The sequence below is a fragment of the Neoarius graeffei genome, chromosome 3, assembly GCF_027579695.1.
Source record: "Neoarius graeffei isolate fNeoGra1 chromosome 3, fNeoGra1.pri, whole genome shotgun sequence".
Taxonomy (NCBI): Eukaryota; Metazoa; Chordata; class Actinopteri; order Siluriformes; family Ariidae; genus Neoarius; species Neoarius graeffei.
Genome location: NC_083571.1, coordinates 55,367,372 through 55,387,309, shown reverse-complemented (window position 1 = coordinate 55,387,309; position 19,938 = coordinate 55,367,372). Strand labels below are relative to the sequence as shown.

Genomic DNA, 19,938 nt, shown 5'->3' with positions numbered 1-19,938 from the left:
GACACTTCCATATTCCTTGTATTGGTTTTTCAGATCATCAGCTTTTTAAAATGGTTGGCCATTTCCAGGTTACGAAAATAGCAGATCAATAGATTTCAAGTTCAAATCCCAACAACTCACCATGCAGGAAATCTGGGAGTCCAGGAAAACAACGTGGCCGTTTTATAGGTGGGAGGAACAACATACTCTGTCTCTGCTGACAATTAGAGTCACAATTACCAATTAGGACATTGGTGAGCTTGTGTATATGGAAGAGTGCAGTTAGTATAGTCCTCCATGTGTGTTTAGATGCTTTGTGAAGATTTGGTGGCTGGCTCACCTTCACTGGTTGGTAGGGAAGAGTTGGGTCGGGGTGGGAATTGGCAAATTAACAAATTGGGAGTATCCATCCATCCATCATCTGTAGCCGCTTAAGCTGGAGCCTATCCCAGCTGACTACGGGCGAAAGGCGGGGTACACCCTGGACAAGTCGCCAGGTCATCACAGGGCTGACACATAGACACAGACAACCATTCACACTCACATTCACACCTACGGTCAATTTAGAGTCACCAGTTAACCTAACCTGCATGTCTTTGGACTGTAGGGGAAACTGGAGCACCCGGAGGAAACCCACGCAGACACGGGGAGAACATGCAAACTGCACACTTTCTGTGTGAAAGGCCCTTATCAGCCACTGGGCTCGAACCCAGGACCTTCTTGCTGTGAGGCGACAGTGCTAACCATTACACCACCATGCCGCCCAAATTGGGAGTAATTGGAGTTAAAAAGAGTTTCTGGTGACAAGAAGTGGAGTGACTGCTGGAAAAGTGAAGCAATTGGTTCGAAAAAAAGTCGAAAGATTCAAAGCTACCTGTTGGAAAAAGGGACAGTGGTATGCCTCGAAGTGATATCCAACATTTTTGTTGATGTCCTGAAGATAGTATCACTTGTATAAAATGTAAGGAATGCCTACTCATGAGCAAAGTGGAACAAGCTGACAAAAAAAAAAAAACACGGCTCATTGGCAGCATCCATGTAAGGTTGCGATGAAGTCAAACGCATTAATACAATTCTACACTCTACCTTGACTTTTCATAAATCTAGAAGCTAGGGATTTTTTATGCTAACTCCTTTATTTTCCCCATGGAAGAAAAAAAAACAAACCTTTTTTAATGTTGTTCCAGACACTCGGTGAAACTTTGGCCCTTCTCCCTCCGCACTATTTCCTGTTCAGTCGACTTTCCGTGTGGCATGCACTACAGAGTGTGCGGCAGTGGAAGTGGTTGCCTGAGGCGGCTATATAAATACCAGCTTTATCAGTTTTCCCTCCAGGTCGCTTACTCATACTGCCGGCGTTTATGCTAGTATAAGCTCTCTTTTTCCACACGATTTAAATCAGAACCCGTGTAGACACAAACGCACGGCCATTCGGCTCCAGCGCTTGCGCTTGTGCTTGTTATCCAGGTTAAAAAAGCTCTGCAAGCTTGCACATGCTGTGTCTGTGTGTGTCCATGTCCTTGAGAATAGAGATGATGGAGAAAGATGGAAGGAGATTAAAGTGCTGTGCTTTTTGCTGCTGTGTTGGGAAGTGTTGGAGAACTTGATGGATTATGACTACAGCTGCTCAAAACCACACACACACACACGCATGCACTTGTTTTCCCATAATTGCCATAATTTCTTCCTGTGTACGTATAGCCTTCTTGTTCTTTTTATATTGTCTTGAATGGTATTGCAAAAGCAATTTGACAGCACTAATGATAGCATCAATAATAAACAACAGTAAGCGAAATGCAAAGGGACTTGCTGTTAAAAACAACACGTAGGAAAAAAAAGCGATACAGTATATGCATCAACCCTGATCTCCCTGAAAAATGAAAAGTGGAACATATCAGTGATGTGGAAAACAATCTTTCCAATCAATGTTTTAGTCCTCAGTAAAATAATTTCCCCCATTCAGTGATGTTGTGAGACTTTTGTATACTGGCAAGTTTTGTTTTTTTTTCCATTTCCCCCATGATTGTAGTGTGAATGGACGAGTTAGCATCAGCACTGGCTGTAAAGTGCAGCCATGAAGAAAATCAATTTGTTCCCTGGAATTTGTTCCTCCCCAATCAAAGTGACATAGCGCTCTATAAAGGAAGCAAGCTGAAACAGATGAAAAGGTGGCCGCTAGGACCCGTGTTCCTCACGCCATGTTTGGCTTCTTGCCCACAGCAGTCGGAGGAGAACTTCAACCCAAACTGCTCGTTCTGGAGCTACTCCAAGCGCAGCATGACGGGCTTCTGGTCTACGCAGGACTGCCGTCTCCTCGCTACCAACCGCACGCACACCACCTGCTCCTGCACGCACCTGACCAACTTTGCTGTTCTCATGGCCCATGTCGACGTAAAGGTAGGAGCTGAAATGCTTCATTTGGTTACCGGGGTGATTGTGGAAAGATTTGGTTTGGAACAGAAACGTTGAACTCATTTGAGTACAAATCATTCAGTCATCATTAAAACATGCCTGAGGCAAAAAAGCAAGAAGAACGCTAAACTGTTCAGAAGGGCTGTAAACTTCAGGCTTCCACACAGTACGAGTTGATATTTGATGACATCACTGAATCTGCGGTGATATGATATGATTTGATATATGATATGATTTGATTTAGTCATCTACGATCGATATGTGTCTAACTTTGTTCAGAATCTTGGGTAAGCCTACCGTTAATTTTCAGGATGATGATGATAATGTAGGACGGACAATTGTAAGTAGTTGCCTTAATTCATTTCAGTCATTGCCCTTTTGTGCATCAATCCAAAACGTGGTCCGATAATTACTCCCCTACTGTCCAGCGAAGGGAACTAAAGTCTGACTGCCTTGCTCCAAGTTGAATGTTAACGGTGTCAAAAAATTACATCTGACCCCCTTGCATCAAATATAGTCAAGCAGCCAAGTTTGGTGCCTCTTTGGTGCCATATTATTTCAAATTTGTGTTCAAACCTGAACTGTATTATCATTCAAATAACTGCATCCTAACTTACCTGAACTAACATCACTCTGTAGCCTAACCCACAACTAGTGAAGCGATTTGGCTAGCAATGCTACAATTAGGGATCTCATCTCATCTCATCTCATTATCTCTAGCCGCTTTATCTTTCTACGGGGTCGCAGGCAAGCTGGAGCCTATCCCAGCTGACTACGGGTGAAAGGCGGGGTACACCCTGGACAAGTCACCAGGTCATCACAGGGCTGACACATAGACACAGACAACCATTCACACTCACATTCACACCTATGGTCAATTTAGAGTCACCAGTTAACCTAACCTGCATGTCTTTGGACTGTGGGGGAAACCGGAGCACCCGGAGGAAACCCACGCGGACACGGGGAGAACATGCAAACTTCACACAGAAAGGCCCTCGCCGGCCCCGGGGCTCGAACCCAGGACCTTCTTGCTGTGAGGCGACAGCGCTAACCACTACACCACCGTGCCGCCACAATTAGGGATAACTAAATAAATAGAGAAATAAATCGAGGTTTCCACTTGACAAACTACCATTTGCATGCATAAACACTCATATTTTATCATATTTTCCCCACATAAACTCAAACATTTACCAGAGCAATGTCAGATGTTAGCCTATAATACTGTATGTATGCGTGTGGCATACATCTCTACAAGAGGTTCAAGTTTGGTAGTGTAAACATATTGGGGGACAAATCCTCAATGTCTTGCAAAAGTATTCATCCCCCTTGGTGTTTGTCCTGTTTTGCCGCATTACAAGCTGGAATTAAAATGGATTTTTGGAGGGTTAGCACCATTTGATTTACACAACATGCTGACCACTTTAAAGGTACACGTTGTTTTATTGTGACACAAACAATAATTAAGATGAAAAAACAGAAATCTGGAGTGTGCATAAGTATTCACCCCCTTTCGTATGAAACCCCTAAATAAGAGCTGCTCCAACCAATTCACTTCATAAGTCACATAATTAGTTGATTAAGATCCACCTGTGTGCAATCAAAGTGTCACATGATCTGTCACATGATGTCTGTATAAATCAACCTGTTCTGGAAGGACCCTGACTCTGCAACAGCAACATGAAAACCAAGCAGCACTCCAAACAGGTCAGAGACAAAGTTGTGGAGAAGTATAGACATACATGTCAACCCCTTTGGGTGTCCACCTGTAGTATCAGAGGAAGAAATCCATAAAATCAACATAAAATCCTTATAGCCTTCGAATCGCACCAAACTTAATAAATAAATAAGTAAATATAACTTGCCTGAGAACTTCATCCAGCATGTCGAAAATCGCCTCTCCCGTGCCGATATTGCACACGGGCATGTCTATGATTCTTGACTTCGCCCCTCTGTTTATGTCGAAGATCCGCACCAAAACGGCCAGTCGCTTGTCCGTCTTTTTGTCATTGGATTCGTTGATCATCAAGTAAAATGGCGACGTCCGGCAGTGCTGGATGATCGGTAGCGTAGCTTTGGGGGCCAAGCTCTTTTTGATTATTTGCATTGTTTTGGTGCGCCTACAGCTGATAGATTTCGCAATCGTACTGTCCGTGCAAATTCGCGGCAACAGTTCTGTCAGGTGGTCCGCAACGGCTTGCGGCAAATTGTGCTGAGCAATAAAATTACAGATCGTAACTTCTGCTCTTATTACACTTGTTGGTTGATCATCGGTCTTAGGCTTTGCAAACATCGTCATTTGCGGCTGATTCTGTTTCTGGTGCAAATTTCGCTGATGTAGTTTGGACCTCATGTGTTCCCTCACGTCGTAAACTCCAGACGCCGCAACTTTTATATCTCGCACACAAACTGTGCAGTGCGCGTACTCCTCATTTTTCGCCTGAACAATGACACCATTAAATGTCTCCTTTCATTCAGGAAGATACCGCCAGCCGTATCTCATTTTCTTTCTCGGTGTTCCCATTCTTTCACTCAGCAGACGCTATTCAAAATCTCTCAGTTGTAAACAATGCCGCTCTGCACAATGAGAAAATCGTTCGAACAATGACCGTTTGGCGCGTTTAAATGCAGATCGTGCACATGACGGGAATGAGCGAAGTCTCGCAGTCGCGATACTGCACGAGGCTTGAGGAATAAACATCCAGTTTCACATAGTCTGGGTTATCTGCCCCTGCATACACACTGTTCTTTGTTTATAAATCGAGCTTTTGTATGTTTTTGCGACGATCAGCTGACGATGTTCAAGTAAGATACACAAAATAAATTTAGGTCAGAAAATACTGAAAATCCGTAAGACTTTGTTTATACGCCCGTACGCCCTTGAAATGAGCTAAAATCCGTATAATTTCCGGACAATCCGTATAGGTTGACATGTATGTATAGATCAGGGTTGGGTCATAAAAAATATCCCAAACTTTGAATATCCCACAGAGCACCATTAAATCCATTATAGCAAAATGGAGGGAATATGGCACCACTACAAACCTGACAACAGAAGGCCACCCACCAAAACTCACAGACCGGGCAAGGAGGGCATTAATCAGAGATGCAACAAAGACACCAAAGATAACACTGAAGGAGCTGCAGAGATCCACAGCAGAGATGGGAGTATCTGTCCACAGGACCACTGCTTAAAAGCCATTGCTTAAGAAAACACATTTGGAGTTTGCCCAACAGCATGTGGCAGACTCCCCAAACACACGGAAGAAGATTCTCTGGTCAAATGAGACTAAAATTGATTTTTTCGGCCATCATGGGAAACGCCATGTGTGGCGCAAACCCAACACCCTGAGAACACCTTTCCTACAGTGAAGCATGGTGGTGGCAGCATCATGCTGTGGGGATGTTTCTTGTCTGCAGGCACAGGAAAGCTGGTCAGGACTGAAGGAAAGATGGATGGCACTAAATACAGGGCAATTCTGGAGGAAAACCTGTTTGAGTCGTCCAGAGGTTTGAGACTGGGACGAAGGTTCTCATTCCAGCAGGACAATGACCCTAAGCGTACTGCTAAAGCTACACTGGAGTGGTTCAAAGGGAAACATTTAAATGCATTGGAATTGCCTCATCAAAGCCCAGACCTCAATCCAATTGAGAATCTGTGGCATAACTTGAAGATTGCTGTACACCAACGCAACCCATCTAACTTGAAGGAGTTGGAGCAGTTTTCCCTTGAGGAATGGGCAAAAATCCCAGTGGCTAGATGTGCTAAGCGAATAGAGACATACTGTACCCCAAGAGACTTGCAGCTGTAATTATAGCAAAAGGTGAATACCTATGCACACTCCAGATTTCTGTTTTTTTTTTCATCTTAATTATTGTTTGTGTCACAGTAAAACAACAATTTGCGCCTTTAAAGTGGTAAGCATGTTGTGTAAATTAAATGGTGCTAACCCCCCAAAAAATCCATTTTAATTCCAGTTTGTAATGCAACAAAACAGGACAAACATCAAGGGGGATGAATACTTTTGCAAGGCACTGTACGGTGCTGAAATGCAAGTTTGTGTGTGTGTGTGTGTTTTTTTTTTCCCATCTAGTAGACTACGCTCTCCCACCACATTATCAGGAATATCCAGTGAATTCTCCAACTGGGGTGAAAAAACCTCTAAAACTACAAAGTTCCGAACCTCATTGGCTAATCACAACTATAGTCTGTATAATATTAGTGTGTATTCAGTCTGTACAACATTATTGATAATGACTGAAAATATTATCTGAGGAACACTTCCTTTACTTCATAGTAACAGTAGGCTTGTAGCTCAAGTGCAAATCTAAAGAAGCAAAAGGTCAGACAATAAATTCTTGGCTAATCAACTGTATTTGAGTTTAGGGGAAAAAGTTGCCTGGGTTTGATTGCAGTAACAGATGCTCCATCCTTCCACCAAGTTTCATGGAAATCAGGTTGGTAGATTTTACGCAATCCTACTTAAAGGCAGACAAAACAACCACACCAAAAACATCACCTCATTGGTGGAGGTAAATATAGTTCCATTTCTATGGCGTTGTAGAAGTTAATGCACGTCCATAAGGATGATGGTATCTTGAGACACTCATAAACTTAAAGATGCTTGTTGCATCATGAGAATTTAAGTTTAAGCACATGGTAGAATCATCAAAAATCTTGACACTTCCAAATAAGATTTAATTGCATTCTCAAATTCACAGCTGTCCATATAGCATCCTCTCTATTGGGACATGAAATTTATTGACCCTGTGGCTACCATTGGTTAGATTATCTTGATGAAGTGGAATGGACAGCAAGTTTAGAAATTGTTTTGTTGCAGTATTTTTGGCGAACCACATTTGCGCTACACATTTTTTGACAGTCGCTGTTTTGCCCATGGTAAAGGTGAGCCATTCATTTTGTATTTAAATTTGCAAAATGCTGAGGGGTTCAGCTCAATGCTCACCCACTGAGGGAAACAGGCATAAAACAGGAGAGAGAGGGAGTGATGAAGCATGGGGCTTGATAATCAGACAGCATGGTACCCAGGTGCATTTATTCAAAAAGCCTCATTTCCATATTCTCAAGTGCTTTCTTACCTGGGGATTAGCTCTCTTTCTCTCTGTCCCTTTCTCTGTTTTTCCAGCACCACTGCTGGAGGTGGCTGTACCTTTCAGAATTATAGGCAATAAAAGGAAAGCAAAGGAATTTTAAAAGAAATAAGTGGAAGAGGGAGAGAAAGACGAGAAAACAAAGGTGAGCTTTGTTAGTTGAAAGACTGAATGAGATGCAAGGCTGAAACTGCACTGACACATATCTCTTGGGAGATCTGTAAGGGAAAGAGAGATATATGCGGTAAAAACGAGAATAGAATAGGAGAGAGCTGTGACAGGCTTTTTGATTAGCCTTTACAAAAAAGAGGCCTGTGGGCTGCCCTTAAGGCACAGAGGAGTGGATACATGTCCTCACTGGGTTCGGGACATGTTCAGAGAGAGCTGTCTTGGTGACTCAGAAGTGAGAAAGATTCAGAGGAGCAGGAATCCACAGCAAGTCCAAGCACTCAGTGATCACTGCTTCATGTAATAACAATATACCCAATCATACATCATACACAATGGGTTTTTCCCACTGGAGGATGGAATCTTCAATAGAAATTAAATTGATACTGCCTGTCATCTGTATATTGGTTTTCCCAACCAACATCAACTTTCTATAAAGAGACGGCATGCACTGCACTAACTCTAAACTCGCCGAGGCGAATGGATAACCATATGCAACACGCGGCTCCAAAAGCACTCTGTTGTGCAGCTGTGCAATGGCTGATTCTGGTGTTATGGTTGGCATTTCACAATGACGAACGAAAACATACTTTTGCTTTTTCTGTGTGCTGTCGGAACTCATTTATGTGGTATACTGGTTGTACTTTTTTTTTTTCCATGACTGGTGTCGTAATGTCTTTGAAGATTTATCTCTTTGGTCACAGTCACTTTCTTGGAGCAAATTTTGCGGTTTATTTCCCAGAAGAAATATACCATTGTTTATTTCTCTTGGAACATTCAGAATCCAGCATATCTACAGTAATCCCTTCCACAGTATGGCACCAAATAACAATATTTCCCAACCTTCATCCTGGAATCTACTAATTAACAACAGTTGATGTGAGTGCATTGAAATACCCAGCCACTAGGGTTGCACAAGCCAGTGCATACTTAGTGCCAGTCCCAAGCCTGGATATATTTCAGAGGGTTGCATCAGGAAGGATTTGGTAAAACCTATGCCAAATCAAATATGTATTACCAGCTCCGCTGTGGTGACCCCTAACTGGAGCAGCAAGAAGAAGAAGAGTTGATGTGACTGCATTCGAGCAGGGGCAATCTCCAGGACAGGGGGTAGTCCTGCTTGAGCTTGTTCTTAGTAGATAAACCAGTAACTGTAGTGAGATTCCTCCATGACTCATCACCCTGTTTGGCTGGATCAAACCATCAGATGGAAATATGCTTTGAACCCTTGCTATGGACAAAACATGGCTGTGTTGTCTTGTAGATCAAATGCACTTCTGTCAGAATCTGCAAGTCGTTTGATTTGAAGACAGTAGACATTGGGATCCACTCCGTACTCAAGTCCTTGAGTTAGAGTTCTTCATGACAACTGTCATAAACATCTAAACAACGCTTACAAAGGTTGGGTTTTTTTAAGAAAAAAAGACATACTACTCTGTGGCAGCGGGGGCGTGGCCAAGCAGCAGTCTGTGAATGGTGGGTGGGGTCAGGGAATGTAAGTGGCTAGGTCATTACACCTGATGTCAATTTGTGTGTGTGTGTGTGTGTGTGTGTGTGTGTGTGTGTGTGTTTGTTGCAGGGATGGAGTATAAAGGGAGGGGGAGAGGAGAGAAGAGGAATTCGCTCCCCGACCACAACACGTGTGTGTGCGTGAATGAATGAATGAGTGAAAGAAAGAAAGAAAGAAAGAAAGAAAGAAAGAAAGAAAGAAAGCTGAAAAGCTCAATAAAGTGCGTGTGTGTGAACACGAACTCTCGCCTGCCGTGCTTCTGTGCTCCACCTACATTGGGGATTACTACAGTGGTGCCGAAACCCGGGAGATAATGCGGAAGAGCGCTTCCGCAATACTGCGTGCTGAGATATTGCGGAGAGGCACTGCCTCCAGATATCGCGTTGCATAGTCCACTAGAACTAAAATAAACCGATATCCCCGTGCTGACTGATCTAATGGCCCGACGAGATCCATCCCGATTCGCTCAAATGGGGTCTCGATTAGAGGAAGAGGGCGCAATGGTGCTTTTGGAGTGGCCGCGTGATTTACTAATTGGCATTCACGGCATGCCGCACACCACTGACGGACATCCCCGCGAATCCCTGGCCAATAGAACCGGGCCATTATTCGGGCTAGTGTTTTGTCTTGCCCCAAGTGTCCGGCCATGGGATTAAAGTTAGCCGCATGGAATACGAGTTCCCTACGGCTCTTTGGGATTAACAACTGGGTTACTCGTTCCTTAGTTTGAGTGTCCTGCATCACTCGGTACAATCTATCTTTAATAATGGCAAAATAGGGGAAGGTTGGTGCCGCGCTTGGCTGAAGAGTTTGACCATCAATTACTCTCACTTGGTCAAACGCATGCTGCAGAGTCTTGTCTCGTGACTGCTCTAACGGGAAATCCCCAAAGGACTCCCCGAGAGAGGGAGGAGGAGCGGGGTGCTCCTCACTCTGATGCGGTGTTGACACAGACGGCTCTGTGACAGCTTCTCCAGCCAATGCCACACCAGGATCTTCCCGTGACCTACTAGGGCAGGACCCACTACGTGTTAAATACTCCATTAATTCTTTAAATCCCAGCCAATCAGTACCCAAGATCAATGAGTGGGTAAGGCGAGGATTAACTGCTGCCTTCATTTTATGTGTTTGGCCCCGGAATAGAATCTGGACCGACACTAGAGGGTAATGGTGAACATCCCCGTGCACACACAACACCTTCACCGCTTGTGCTCCCCCCAATGCCTCACCTTGCCCCAGGCGTTGGTGAATTGAGGTCTGATTGCAACCAGAATCCACCAAAGCGTGATATGTATCCCCTTGAATACTCACCGGTACGCGATACGTTCCGGCCCGATTGGGGGCGGTTTCTGGCGCGTCGGGGATCAGGATGACAGCACCCACCTCCCTTGTGAAGCTCTGACTCTGGAGATGCTCCGATTCCCCGCCGCGCCAGCACACCGGCCCAGGCTTTCCCTCTGCACTGGTGTTATGGGTGTCACTCACCTGAGGGGGAGACAACACAGACACAGAAGAGGGAGATGGGAGGACACCATGGGTGCAACGGGCCGGCTGGGGAGGAGCCAGCCGCCGCCTTCGTGGCAGGGGGACAGGGTGGGGAGGGGGACAAGAGACAGTGGGGGAAGAGAGAGAAGAGAATCGAGGGGAGACACCTCGTCTGCCTGCTGTCGGAGCTGCCTCCAGATGGTCCCCCGCCAGCTCGATGGCTCGTTCCAGTGACGCCGGGCGGTGACACTGGACCCATTCCGCCGTTCCTTCTGGAAGTTGAGAGATGAACTGCTCCAGTGCCACCAGATCAATGATCTCCTCGGTGTCGCGGTCTTCCGCCCTCAGCCACCGCCAACAGGCGTCCCGGAGTTGCTGGCCGAATGCAAACGGCCGGCCGACCTCCTCCAGTGTCAGCGTCCGGAAGCGCTGATGGTGTTGCTCCGGGGAGCGGCCGAGCTGCTGCAGGATGGCTTTCCTCAGGTCCGCATAGACCAGCCGGCTGTCAGCAGGGAGCTGCTGTGCTGCGAGCTGCACCTCGCCAGTCAGGAGTGGGAGGAGGCGCGCCGAGCACTGCTCCAGCGGCCACCCCCATGCCTCGGCTGCTTGCTCAAAGAGAGTGAGGAATGCTTCCGGATCGTCCTGAGGTCCCATCTTTGTGAGGGTGGCGGCAGCGGTGGCCAGCGGCCCTGCTGACGTGAGCCGGTGCCGGAACGCCTGGCAATCTTCCTGCTGGGCCAGCATCAAGGCTTCGAAGCGCTGCTGCTACTCTTTCCAGAGGGTGATCAGCTCTTGATGCTGGTTCTCCTGGGCGGTAGCGAGGGCAAGGATGAGCTCTTTGAACGGGGAGGACTCCATGGGGTCGTTCCCTTCTGTGGATCCCAGGTTTCGGCACCACTGTAGTAATCCCCGATGTGGGTGGAGCACAGAAGTACAGCAGGCGAGAGTTTGTGTTCACACACACGCACTTTATTGAGCTTTTCAGCTTTCTTTCTTTCACTCATTCATTCATTCACGCACGCACACATGTGTTGTGGTCGGGGAGTGAATTCCTCTTCTCTCCCCCTCCCTTTATACTCCATCCCTGCAACACACACACACACACACACACACATGCACACAAATTGACATCAGATGTAATGACCTAGCCACTTACCTTCCCTGACCCCGCCCTCCATTCACAGACTGCTGCTTGGCCACGCCCCCGCTGCCACATACTCTTTATCATAAAGACACTTTTTGACTGATGACAAGCCAATAACACTTCATCAAATGACAAAGCTTGTCAGTTGTTTTGACATTTTTCCATGCTAGCGTCATGACATTTTAGCTCAATGTACTTCAGGTTTGTCACATACAGTAATAGTCATTATGTGTTGTCGCTTGCCTGTGGAGGATAATTGTAAAACTGAACAACACCTCCTGATTTCAGCATTTGTAGGTGAACATACTGAAGATTTTCTATGGTACTTCAAGTAGCATTTGGAAAAATGTTGTTCCAACCCACCTCCACAAACGTGTGAAATCCATTCCAAGGTACGGTGAAGCTGTCCTGGCAGTTCATAGTGACCTAGCACCTTACACTTTAAGGTTTTTTTTTTTTAATTAAGTCAGTTGCATTATGATCTAATGTAAGACACCTTGCCCCCCCCCAGAAAAAAAAAAGAGGTTGAGTTCACCAAACGATACCCTTATTAGAGCACCATCTTTAGATAGACGTGTCTAGAAATTGTTGAGTGTGTACAGCCTTGGCACAATGACACAGCGCCTGGCCACTTACAGAAGGTGAATAGCATGCTCACTGCAGCCTGAAAATGGAGGAGATGGAGCTACACTTTCTACCAAAGCACATGCCCTAAATTTGGTACCATTAGGATTTCAGCTTATAAAAAAAAAAAAAAAAGTAACATCTCCCTCGTGTCTCGGTAATATTCAAATGAAGGAAGTCTCTGGAATTTATGATGAGGAAAAGGGGGGGAAGAGAACCGGCCTTGATAGTAATGTGAACTATATTATTAAAATGCAGCACAATTTCATGGACTTTATTAACATAAGACATTGCTCAGAGTTGTCTCTGTTGCGGATTTGTCTGTATCTTTGTTTGCTTGTTAATTTGCTTTGGCATTGTAATTTTATCGTTTGACACTGGTAATTGATGTCAGGAGCCAATTACTGAGACAGAGAGAGAGAGAATGAACATGAACATGAATTTTTCAACAGAACGTTTCCAGTCTCTCTCTTTAGATAGGTGAGCATCTGCCACAGCTGGGTCACTGCTGTGCTGAAAGTAGTCCCCACCACCCACATATTATCCTTTAGTCCTTTCCACTTTCCTTTGAAGGACAGGATAAAAGGACGCTACAGCATCGTATTAGAATCGCTAATTGTACACCAACAGAGAGACCTCTGATATGATAGAATAGCAAATCGCACCATCTCATCTCATCTCATTATCTGTAGCCGCTTTATCCTATTCTACAGGGTCGCAGGCAAGCTGGAGCCTATCCCAGCTGACTACGGGCGAAAGGCGGGGTACACCCTGGACAAGTCGCCAGGTCATCACAGGGCTGACACATAGACACAGACAACCATTCACACTCACATTTACACCTACGGTCAATTTAGAGTCACCAGTTAACCTAACCTGCATGTCTTTGGACTGTGGGGGAAACCGGAGCACCCGGAGGAAACCCACGCGGACACGGGGAGAACATGCAAACTCCGCACAGAAAGGCCCTCGCCGGCCACGGGGCTCGAACCCGGACCTTCTTGCTGTGAGGCGACAGCGCTAACCACTACACCACCGTGCCACCCAAATCGCACCATGATTTAAGAAATAAAATACGACAGGGTGTGCTGGCATCGAAAAACAATCAACAGTGGTGTGGTGTGGTCTGGCCCAATAGTAACGTTTTCCACAAAAAGCCGTTAGCCAAACCATTTATCGTTTCGTTTAAAGGGGCCGAATCACCCTTCCCAGAATCCAGTAGATTGTTTTTGCTGCTCTGCTAGCTCTCTGTGCAGTAAAACCTGTTTTTTTTTTTTAATAGAAATGTATTCACCATTTGTGATCCCTTTGAACTTTTTCTTCATCTACGTGTCCTCCATGGACATTTTGAATAGAACATACCTGATATTTTCTTTCCTTCTTGGCTGCCCGCAATGGATCTGTGGAAAGAATTTCAAGTACAACTACTTTGACAAAAGGCCTTCAATTCCACATTACAGTTTATTATCTGTGGCTTATAATGTGGCTGCATTGTTGCGGATTGATTTCCAAACATAGCGACTCACTACTAGGAACAGAGGCGTCTGAGAAGGGCGAGTCATCCCTTTTAATATAGTGGAATGTTTGTGAAACAAGTTAGTTCCTAAGCTGTAAACAGTTTATCCCTCACCAGCCTCTTTTTTCCCTCTCCCTTGAAGTTAAAAAGACAATAAAATGCATCTTGCTATATTGCAAAATGCAAAGTCCTCCATCCTGAAGACTTAAAGTTCCAGCTACGACTTTATTCCTGACTGTTGCAAAGTAATAATAAACATTTCGTCACTCAAACTTCACCATATCAGCAATTGCACAGGTGTTTTAATCTGTTTATGTGACGTCTCCCTGTTACTATAGAAACATTAACATATTCGAATGAGCATATTAAAGCTAGGCGGCCTTTTGATTTCATAAAATCGGTGAAATGTAGTTCCCTCTGACATTTTGGTCATTGTGATATATGTTTATCTCTGTAATATCTAAAAAAAACCCCCAAAATATCAGGCCATTCTGTGGCTGGGAAGTTATTTAATTTGAGGGGATTCCCAAGCAAATAATGTGCATGAAATCACTCGCTTTGCGCAGTCAAGCAGACAGAGGAAGTCCGTGTGCGCATGCTCAGGTTTACGTTCTTCTTCTTCTTCTTCTTCTTTTCCTTCTTCTTTTGGGTTTTACAGCAGCTGGCATCCATTGTTGCATTACTGCCATCTCCAGGTTTACCTTGACCGTGCCCTGACAGTTCCATCATTCTGTCGCCAAACGAGCAGCTGATCACACCGAGGTGCTCGCTGACCGCCGATATTTATTAGTTTGGTCCTGCATTTCCTTTCCTTCGTATATAACATAACGTCTTTTCTTCTCGCTTTCCGTTACTGTAGTCGGTCTTTCACGTTTCGTTGGCACGCTCACGTCCTCCATTTTCCTCTCCTGTTTCAAATTTGTATCGCACAATGCCTTGCACGAACAGGGAAAGCCCACCACGTGATGCATGACATAGTATCTTGAATTGGGTCATGGTGAAGCAGGAAAAAAATACCGGAGAATTTCGGGCCATGTGGATCTAAATTTATTAATTGTTCTATTAAAAAAAAACTCAAAATTGGAAGTCTGTGATTTGAATTCAGTAGTTTTTGGTCCGCGAAACAACAATAATTGGGTGTTGGGGAAAATTCGTTTTATGACCTGCACTTGAAAAATCTGAAAAGCAGTCTAGCTTTAATTTTAACATGGATGTAATTCACACGTAAACACCTTCTGACCAATCAGAATTGAGACTTCAACAAGGCTCATGTGTAAGAGCCTAAATAATACATCCTACTTTTTATGTGCAAATAAATAAAGAAATAAACAAACAAACAAACAAACATAAATAAATAGGTAAAAAGCAGCATGCTGTTGGTAATTTATCCCCCCCCCAAAAAAACAACAACAACTGTGTGAATTACATCATGTGCAAAAAAAAAGTGTAAATAAGGTTTTTGTTTGTGCTATTTACCTCACACTTCCAATATAATGCCAACCGAAGACTGCGAGATGTGTCAAAAGACAATACGCATGTTTTATTCAGAAGGAAGGTGTGAATTAAAACCTTTTCACAGTCACCATTTAAAATATGATCAGCAGAGGGGTTTTGGACGTGCTGTGAATATCTTGTGCATAAGAATAATATTGAAACGCTTTCGGAAATCGCTTTCAGTTGTTAAGCCATAATCCTGATCCTGATGGTATGTTGTACCTGAGCATATCTCTGAGTCGGCTATAAGTCATGTACGATGAGATTGAGCGGAATATCTGTTTTATTCTGTCCACATTCACTGGATTTTGAGAAACAGAGCATTTTTATTTTTACTTTTTTCAAATTCGATAAATAAAAACTTTATACAAAACGTCTGACAAAATCATTTCCGCTTAGAATGTAAACAAACCGGCGAAATGACAGGAGCGATTTGTGAAAAATGTGATAATAATAATTCTTGAAAAAAAAAAGATAAGTTCTGACCATCAGATACTTTTATTCCATATTTTGTTGTTTTTTTGTATTTTTTGGGGTTTTGTTTTCGAGTAGAGTTTTTATTTCGTCCTCGGTTGGTTCAGCAACATGCTCCGCCATTTTGTTTTTCTTTTTTTTGGCGGTTGGCAAATCAACTTAAAGGTGCATTACTGCCACTGACTGGGCTGGAGTGTGGAACAGGCGCTATTGGGGGAGAACGCCCCCCCCCAAAAAAAAAAAACTATATTCTTTTAGCTATTTCTGTTTCTTTTAAATACTTGATAAGAAATTGATATATCTGACTTGATGCACCCCGCCATTTTGGTTCTCTCTACTCACGGTATATGAGCTGATAGCTGAGTAATAGAGTAGCCAATCAGAGTGCGCGATTGCTCATATTCAGTGAATGTGGATAGAATAATATCTGCTAATCAGTTATACTGATTTGCTCAATAGTGGCATATTACTGAAGGCAAACAAGCAACAAGACATTTTGCTCATTTGATATATGCAATCCTCTGTAAACCCTGCTAGTTAACCAGAATCAAAAATAGCATTGGCATTAATTAATAGTAATGGCGATAGTAGTAGTAGTAATGTGTGTAATATCGGACAAAAATTTTTTGCTTTCCATTTTTTGAGGACCCCTCCTAGAACTGCCACCTTATTGTGGTGGAGGGGTTTGTGTGCTTGAATGATCCTAGGAGCTATGTTGTCGGGGGCATTATGCCCCTGTCAGGGTTTCCCAAGGCAGACAGGTCCTAGGTGACAGGCCAGACCAAGAGCAGTTCACCAAAACCCCTAATGGAGCAACAACCAAGGACCGAGACGTTGCCCAGTATGGCGCAGCCGGGGCTCCACCCTGGAGCCAAGCCCGGGGTTGGGGCTTGCATGCGAGCGCTTGGTGGCCGGGCCTTTGCCCATGGGGCCCGGCCGGGCTCAGCCCGAAGAGGTGACGTGGGCCCGACCTCCTGTGGGTTCACCACCCACAGAGGTAGCAGTAGGGGGCTAGTGCAGTATGGATTGGGTGGCAGTCGAAGGCAGGGGCCTCGACGACCTGATCCCCGGACACAGCAGCTAGCTGTTGGGACATGGAATGTCACTTCACTGGGGGGGAAAGAGCCTGAGCTTGTGCGGGAGGTTGAGAGGTACCGGCTAGAGATAGTCGGGCTCACCTCCACTCACAGCTTGGGCTCTGGAACCCAGCTCCTCAAGAGGGGCTGGACTCTCCACTTCTCTGGAGTTGCCCATGGTGAGCGGCGGTGGGCTGGTGTGGGCTTGCTTATAGCTCCTCAGCTCAGCCGCCATGTGTTGGAGTTTACCCCAGTGAACGAGAGGGTCGCCTCTCTGCACCTTCGGAATGGGGAGAGGGCTCTTGCTGTTGTTTGTGCCTACGGGCCGAATAGCAGTGTAGAGTATCCGGCCTTCTTGGAGTCCCTGGGAGAGGTACTGAGGGGTGCTCAGACTGGGGACTCCATTGTGCTACTGGGGGACTTCAATGCTCATGTGGGCGATGACAGTGACACCTGGAGGGGCGTGGTTGGGAGGAACGGCCTCCCCGATCTGAACCTGAGTGGTGTTTTGTTATTGGACTTCTGTGCTAGTCACGGTTTGTCCATAACAAACACCATGTTCGAGCATAGGGGTGTCCATAAGTGCACGTGGCACCAGGACACCTTAGGTCGGAGGTCGATGATAGACTTTGTTGTCGTTTCATCTGATCTCCGGCCCTATGTTTTGGACACTCGGGTGAAGAGGGGGCTGAGCTGTCAACTGATCACCACCTGGTGGTGAGTTGGATCTGCTGGTGGAGGAGGAAGCTGGACAGACCTGGCAGGCCCAAACGTATGGTGAGGGTCTGCTGGGAACGTCTGGCCGAGCACTCTGCTGGGGAGATCTTTAACTCCCACCTCCGGGAGAGCTTTTCCCAGCTTCTGGGGGAGATGGGGGACATTGAGTCTGAGTGGACCATGTTCTCTACCTCCATTGTGGACGCGGCTGTTCGGAGCTGTGGCCGCAAGGTCTCCGGTGCCTGTCGTGGCGGCAATCCCCGAACCCGGTGGTGGACACCGGAAGTAAGGGATGCTGTCAAGCTGAAGAAGGAGTCCTATCGGGCCATGTTGACCTCCAGGACTCCTGAGGCAGCTGACGGGTATCGGCAGGCCAGGCATGCTGCAGCTCGGGCAGTTGCGGAGGCAAAAACTCGGAACTGGGAGGAGTTCAGGGAGGCCATGGAGAAGGACTATCGGTCAGCCTCAAAGAAATAATGGCAAACCATCCAGCGCCTCAGGAGGGGGAAGCAGTACTCTGCTAACACTGTTTACAGTGCGGGGGGGTGGGGAGCTGTTGACCTCGACTGGGGACATTGTCGGGCGGTGGAAGGAATACTTTGAGGATCTCCTCAATCCCACTGTCATGTCTTCCATTGAGGAGGCGGAGGCTGATGACTCAGAGGTGGACTCGTCCATTACCCAAGCCGAAGTCACTGAGGTGGTTTGCAAGCTCCTCGGTGGCAAGGCACCGGGGGTGGATGAGATCTACCCTGAGTATCTCAAGTCTCTGGATGTTGTGGGGCTGTCTTGGTTGACACGCCTCTGCAACATCGCGTGGTGGTCAGGGACAGTGCCTATGGAGTGGCAGACTGGGGTGGTGGTCCCTCTTTTTAAGAAAGGGGACTGGAGAGTGTGCTCCAATTATAGGGGAATCACACTTCTCAGCCTCCCAGGGAAGGTTTACTCCAGGGTACTGGAGAGGAGAATTCGACCGATAGTCGAACCTCGGATCCAGGAGGAACAATGCGGTTTTCATCCTGGTCGCGGAACACTGGACCAGCTCTATACCCTTCATAGGGTGCTCGAGGGTTCATGGGAGTTTGCCCAACCAGTCCACATGTGCTTTGTGGATCTGGAGAAGGCATTCGACCATGTCCCCCGTGGTATTCTGTGGGGGGTGCTTCGGGAGTATGGGGTTCGGGGCCCTTTGCTAAGGGCTGTCCGGTCCCTGTACGAACGGAGCAAGAGTCTGGTTCGCATTGCCGGCAGTAAGTCAGACCTGTTCCCGGTGCATGTTGAACTCTGGCAGGGCTGCCCTTTGTCACTGGTTCTGTTCATAATTTTTATGGACAGAATTTCTAGGCGCAGCCAGGGGCCGGAAGGAATCCTGTTTGGGAACCACAGGATTTCATCTCTGCTTTTTGCGGATGATGTTGTCCTGTTGGCTTCTTCAAACCAGGACCTCCAGCATGCACTGGGGTGGTTTGCAGTCGAGTGTGAAGCGGCTGAGATGAGAATCAGCACCTCCAAGTCCGAGGCCATGGTTCTCGACCGGAAAAGGGTGGCTTGCCCTCTTCAGGTTGGTGGAGAAGTCCTGCCTCAAGTGGAGGAGTTTAAGTACCTCGGGATCTTGTTCACGAGTGAGGGAAGGATGGAGCGTGAGATCGACAGGCGGATCGGTGCAGCCTCCGCAGTGATGCGGTCGCTTTACCGGTCCATCGTGGTGAAGAAGGAGCTGAGCCAAAAGGCGAAGCTCTCAATTTACCGGTCGATCTACGTTCCGACTCTCACCTATGGTCATGAGCTTTGGGTAATGACCGAAAGAACAAGATCGCGGATACAAGCGGCCGAAATGAGTTTCCTTCGCAGGGTGGCTGGGCGCTCCCTTAGAGATAGGGTGAGAAGCACAGTCACTCGGGAGGAGCTCAGAGTAGAGCCGCTGCTCCTCCACATCGAGAGGAATCAGTTGAGGTGGCTCGGGCATCTTTTGCGGATGCCTCCTGGACACCTCCCTGGGGAGGTGTTCCAGGCATGTCCCCCCGGAAGGAGGCCCCGGGGAAGACCCAGGACACGCTGGAGGGACTATGTCTCTTGGCTGGCCTGGGAACGCCTCGGTGTTCTTCCCGAGGAGCTGGCCGAGGTGTCTGGGGAAAGGGAAGTTTTGGCTTACATGCTTAGACTGCTGCCTCCGCGACCCGGTCCCGGATAAAGCGGAAGAAGACGAGACGAGATTTTTTGAGGATCA

The 19,938-nt window shown here is 46.4% G+C and overlaps 1 protein-coding gene across 6 annotated transcripts in view; it reads left to right on the top strand.

Moving 5' to 3' along the window:
* The window catches only part of LOC132883412 (adhesion G protein-coupled receptor L3-like), a 734,936-nt gene that overhangs the window by 613,652 nt on the left and 101,346 nt on the right, over nt 1–19,938 (top strand). For all 6 annotated transcript variants that reach the window (XM_060917028.1, XM_060917029.1, XM_060917030.1 and 3 more), the window contains one exon: nt 2,200–2,376. In XM_060917028.1, coding sequence (XP_060773011.1) covers nt 2,200–2,376 — 177 coding nt within the window. The remainder of the gene's footprint in view (nt 1–2,199; nt 2,377–19,938) is intronic.